This window comes from Athene cunicularia, assembly GCF_003259725.1.
Source record: "Athene cunicularia isolate RWA chromosome 17 unlocalized genomic scaffold, athCun1 chr17_part1, whole genome shotgun sequence".
NCBI lineage: Eukaryota > Metazoa > Chordata > Aves > Strigiformes > Strigidae > Athene > Athene cunicularia.
Genome location: NW_020799122.1, coordinates 12,070,286 through 12,076,285, shown reverse-complemented (window position 1 = coordinate 12,076,285; position 6,000 = coordinate 12,070,286). Strand labels below are relative to the sequence as shown.

General features: G+C 45.1%; 1 protein-coding gene across 1 annotated transcript in view; it reads right to left on the bottom strand.

Moving 5' to 3' along the window:
• Positions 1–460: 460 nt before the first annotated feature.
• The window catches only part of RABL6 (RAB, member RAS oncogene family like 6), a 58,073-nt gene continuing 52,533 nt past the window's right edge, over positions 461–6,000 (bottom strand). Inside the window, exons 13-15 of the mRNA XM_026860240.1 lie at positions 5,165–5,336; positions 3,393–3,442; positions 461–2,777 (exon numbers count right to left, since the gene is read on the bottom strand). Coding sequence (XP_026716041.1) covers positions 2,577–2,777; positions 3,393–3,442; positions 5,165–5,336 — 423 coding nt within the window. The 3' untranslated portion in view covers positions 461–2,576. The remainder of the gene's footprint in view (positions 2,778–3,392; positions 3,443–5,164; positions 5,337–6,000) is intronic.

Below are 6,000 nucleotides of genomic sequence, written 5' to 3'. Positions count from 1 at the left end.
CCATGCTCCCGCTTCACTCACAGGATGGGATTTCCCTGGCCTTGCTGCCAAAGCCAGAACATGCCACACACCCTCCTGGGGCTCTAGTGCAAGTAAAGAGCTCCTGCATCTGCTCGTCTCTTTTAAAGGAGCATTTTGGAAGACAATGACTCATCTTTGCTATTTTTTTTGTCTCAGCTCCTTGTGCTGACAAGGAACACGAGCTGCAGGGAGTGTAAAGGCTCCTACAGTGGTCAAATCTGGCCCAGGTGACAGACAAACCAATGCCAACATCAGTGTTTCCACGGGACAGGGTGCCTGTACAGCCTTCTGCTAACCAAGAGCTGCGGTCGCAAGGAAGTAGAGCTGAACAGAAATGCTGTCTCCCTTGTGCTGTGTGAAACAACAGCTCTCTCAGGACAGACTTCAGTTTAGGGGACAGAACTCATAGTTTTTAAGTTCAACTTTTTTTTTTTTTTTAAAAACAGTTTTTAATTTAGTGCCCTGTTCCATGAAGTGTGAGAATGCAACAGCATGAGGAAGGGGCAGCAGGATGCCCGTCTGTGGAACAGTCCTGGAAGGACACACAGCTCCTGAGCCCAGCCAGACATGCTTTTGGTGGAGAAGAAGATGTGCAGAGGCAGTTGTACAACAGAGCTTTATAGTCAGAATGGATTGTACCAGGTTTTTTCGATGCAAAATGGAACATGACCCAAAATCTTCACAGAACAGAAGCGCTTTCAGGAATGCAGCCAGCTGAAGCTTGAACGCCCACCTGCCTTTTTGCAAGAGAGGCCACAAACCGGTCACGTCCCAATCCACTTTTTCCTCCCCAGACGTGCAAAGTTTGAACTGTCCCATGCAATTTCCCTACAATGTCACGTGAAATGTTGTAATGCTCAGAGATGTAGGCAAATGCTAATGGCAAACAGACCTGAACAGTATACTGCTCATGCAGCAAAAAACCCAGTTTGTTTTATAGGGAAACAGTTACAAGTGCATTTTGGGAGCTGGGGGAAAGTAAAAATGGAGCAGATAAGTGCCTGCTGGTCAAGACAAATCTGCAGTGGATAACAGATCAAAAGAACACCTTGCTTTATAGGGATGTAGAAGGAAACCCCAGATTAGATTTCATGGTTGACACTGTACAACAAAAAGGGGAGAGGGAGAACAAAACCAAGCCTCATATCAACCTGCAAGCAACAGGGTAATGTAATGCACAGAACGTGGAGGAAGCTTCACTATCTGAGCTGTGAAAGGGACACGAGAACCAAAACAGAAGGGGGTACGGAGAACTAATAAGCTCCATCAAAGACAGGGGTTGCTCACTGAGACACAGGCAAGTGCAAAGGGCTGGTCTGTAGTGCCCATACAATGGTAACCGACGCTGCTGAGCAGGTACCAAGGTTTAATGCTGCTGAGCAGGTTTAAGTTCAAAGCAAAAAATAAAAGTCTTCCCAAACTCATGGGATAGGAGGTGGCTCTCCACTTGGGGCAGGGAAAGGCAGCACGTTGGCTGCTGGGAGGCTCAGCCCAGTAAACATGGCTGCAGCAGAAGCTGGACCAGGAAGGGTGCTGTCTGAGCTACAGTGGTTGTCCCTCTCAGTGTAGGGAGGCAGCCGGTGTTTTACAGCGTGACTGTAAAATGCCTGAGAAGCAAATGCCTTGCCATGCTAACATGTCCCTGTAGACAGTTCTGAAGCTCTGAATATCCTCATTTCTACATGAGAGTCATGTCCCTGAGAGGTACCGAAGGGAGGGGATTCTAGTATATGCAAATTCAAGGGTGAGAAATGCAGAAAAGCATTGATTTTTCTCTCTCTTTTTCAGGTTAGCTTTGCACTTTGCATTGTTTTCCCAAACTGCATAGCAGCTTACGTGTAGTGTCTGAGACACTGGGGCCACGGAAATCAATGGGGCTTCATGAATTCCAACAGCAGCACCAGTAAGTGCTAATTAAGCTGCTGTGCAGAAAGGTCCCATTCAAAGGACTCCAAAATCACACACACTCTCTCTCTCATTCTGGCCCTGTGGCTGCTGTTTTAGAGAGCTGTACCATAGCATGATCTGCTTGATTTAAAAGCTCATCAACTGCTGGGTGGAGCAATGGCCTATACCACCTTTCTCATTAAAAAAATAGGAAGGATAAAAAGTTAAAGACTTGAGACAGGCGAGCACGATGCGTTCATGCGGCATGTTTTGTTGCACTCCTCTTAACAAGACTGGAATTTCAGGTGTGCAGGTTGGACTAGAGCAGGGGCAGACTAGGAGGCAGATCCTCTTTGCCTCCCACACCTGTCAGCTACCTGAAAGGGCATCGCTGGAAGGAGAAAAAATGACAGCTCGGAAGCAGGCCTGGAAACCATGCCCTGAACATTCCCCTTACTCAAGTACATCTCAGCTGGATTTTCTTTGTGTAACGAATGCACCAGAACAGCACACACAGATGTAAAGCTTTTGTCTTGCCAACTCTGTTTTGAGAGAATATATGACAAATGGCCAAAGCTTTACACATCTGCACCTGTCCTGGTGTGACTCGTAAGAAAATATGGAGACAGCCATGATAGAAGAGTCCACTGCGTGTACATGCAGCCAGCCTACAGCTCCTCATAGTCCCCACCTCCTCGTGGCTTGCTCACGGTGGCTCCTCCTCCTCCTCCAAGAAAAGCCTCAAGTTCATCTATCTCACTATTTTTCTCCTTGCTCTTCTTTTTCTTTTTCTTTTTCTCCTCTTTGCTCTCTTCCTTCTCTTTGCTCTTCTTGTGTTTGCTCTTCTTTTTCACAGACTTCTCCTCTTCCTGCAAAATGAGAATATTTTTATTAGTAAATCCTCTGAGTATGCCAGTAACCCAGCATATATCACCCCGAAACTTGGCTCTGACAGCAACCTTACTTAGGGTGAAGCATCTACAACCAAGGCTGGCTTAGACTTAATTCCCAAAGACCCTTCTGTGAGTTTGGACAGAAGAAAGGAAAGACCATCTGGTTTACATGTAGTAGTGGTCTGTCAGGCAGCTTGTGCCCAACAATACCACAGTATTGGACTGGCAGAAATGTCAAAGACAAAGCCTCCTGCAGACTTCCCTTGCTACCTCTGAAATCAGGTCTGCTGGGGACACTCCTCTGCTTAGAAAAAAAGTCATGTGCTATCAACAGCCTCAGCCCAGCAGAGATGCACCGCTCTATTTAATCCCGCATTTTACAAACTTGCACGCTGCCTTTTCAAAATTCAACTGTTCTAAAAGCTTGCTTTTAAGCTTAATGGTCTGCAGAGCCTGGGAGGCACAGATCCAGCTGTGGGATGTGAGAATGGACAGAAGTCCACCAGGTACACAGGGTACACTGTAGAAGGCCATCCCTCTCCTTGGCTGGGAGATAATATGGCAGATCAGCTCTGAGGAATTAAATAGTACCTCTTTGCTTTTCTTTTTCTTCTTCTTTTTCTCCTTAGAAGGTTGCTTATCTGTTCAAATAAAAAAAAACAACACTGTTTTTAGTCATTTTAAACCATGAGAGATCCAATTCTGCCCTGTTCTGATTGCTGAGAACAAAGTGCTTCATCCTGGAGCTGCATGAGAAGGCAATCCTGACTCCTTAGGACAAACCGTGCCTTTAGAAATTAACACAGGCCCCAGCAGTCACACTCTAACTTAAACCTATACATCTAGTTTAATTATGAGCATTGTATTATCTATATTATTCTGTGTTATGAACACTGACTTGGGCATTTGCTGTATCACAGCTACTAAGAAACAAAGACCAGTTCTACAAACTGGTCCAAAGGCCAAATCTGGGATCATTATTAATTCCAGAACTGAAGAAGAGCTCCTGGGAACAATTTCCATCTGACTACTAAATATTCAAAGACAGATGGAAATCTTCTGTGAGTCAGGTTAGGAATGGAAGGACCATTCAGTACACGGTGTCAGCAGATGGGAACACCCTGACTGGCTAACACTCACCACTGTTCAAACTGTATATGGAGATTGTACCATCACGAGGCCAAAGTGTCAGTGCTGTAGCCCTGCTCTACAGGGGTGGCTACTTTCATGGTATCAAATGAGTCCCAGAGTCCATCACTGTCAAAATGTTTGTCCCAAGTTATTGTGATTCTGACTTGGCTGCTGATTTGACTGCTGAATGTCCACTGCCTTTGCACAAACCCTCTTTGAACAGGAGAGTATCTACTTGGCTGTTTCACAGGAGGCTTTATAACTGCACCACATTTCGCATGTGGTATTCTAGTGTCAATCTTATCTATACAGTCGGTTGATCTCTAAATACAAGTCAGCCATGGAGAAGTCTAATTGCTGGTTAAGCTCCAACTGACTGCCTACCTATATTATGTTTTTATATTTATCCCAGAAAGAGGAGATAGGAGGAACCCATGTTGAATTATTAAAGATGCTAAACTGATGTTAAATTATTGACCTGGGCCTCTGCAGATGCACTTTTAGCTATTTCAAGCTGTGCCGTTCAGCAACTCAAAGCGACAAGCCGATGAAGCCATCGCAGCCTGTGACACCTTGCTTACACTTTTGGAATAGCTATTGAAAGAGATCTCTCTCTGATGCTGCTTACAGCTTTTTGCTCCCCTTAAGTACTTCCCATCTTTCGTGGTGACATCAGGGGCAGATCTATAGGAAGCTGCTTTGCAGTTATGCCAAGACAGCAGATTATTTGCGTGAGTAAGATTTGTTCCCTCAGAGGATGGGTGGCCTGAGGAATGCTTAGGTTGTGATCAGAGCCCCACCGCACCTCTCCCTAAAATAGAAGAGCAAATTGGCAGGGTATGTCAGAGCATTTTGCTCAAGTTGATCCAAACTCTTGAGGGGGTGGACACTGCAATGCTGAACACCTCTTCCCAAGCATATAAGGCTAAGCAGGCAGCCTTATACAGAAGCAGGTTGTGAAAGATGTGCTCCTGCTTCCAGCTGGGATGAAAATAATACACAGCTGATGCCACAGAGAGGCAAGTTCCCCCACTCCCCATGGGGAAAAACTTAAAGAAAGTTATTTGTGCTGTATTAGACCACGTTAAAGACTCACACAGGGCACTGCATGAAGTTACAGGATATTTTATTTAGTGCAAATTGTTTTGCTTACACCCTGGAACCATTTTGGAAAAAAACCAGATGCCTGACAAACAAAATCAGCAAGAGTGGAAATAATGTGTGACCTTTACCTTCCTCACTGCTCTCCTTGGGACCAGTTTCCTCCAAACCCAAACCAAAGAGATCTGAGTCATCTTTCAGTTTAAAGGAGTGGACTGTTGATTTCACAGGTTGGGGTGGCTTTGCCAACGAGGTATCATCATCAGATATTTCAGAGAGATCTTCCCGGACTGGGAATTCATCCTAGAGACAAGAAGAGGCAGACAATACCGACAAATTTTTCAACCAAAATCTCTAAGCATTTTGTACACAAAGACATCAGATGTCAGCAGATGGGGAGGAGGGAAGCTGAACTGAACTGTTATTGCCTGGAAATCAATGCTCTTCATCTCACAAGCTCTATCTATTTCTTGCCTCTGTAAAATGCCTCAGCAGCACTGGTACTGGAAAGTGTGCTCTGTTAACATTCGTGCTACCAAAATCAATTCCTGATGTAAAGGGATTAAACGAGACCTTCAACTGTGTTATCTCAACAGCATCAGCCTCTAACTGCCCTGGAGAAGCACCTCTGTTTTGGGGAAAATCAAGTCTAATAGGCTGAAAACTCACCTCAAGACCTGACAGACAAAACCTTTTTGCTCTGTAGCTCTCTGGGGTCTTGCATACCAGAGGCAACATGCAGCAGGACCAAGGAAGCAGATTGTGTTTGCAGAATAACTCCTTTCATCGAGTCAAAAGGGAATATGCTCCCCGGGCAAATTTGCCCCTTCAATGTGAGCTAAAAACCAGGATGCTGCAGAGACTGGATATCACCCAAAAATCCTCTGTCTCTGCATGATGAGAATGGAAATGAAGTTTAATGATCTTCTGACACCTACCAACTGATCCTCTTCAGAATTCTTTAACC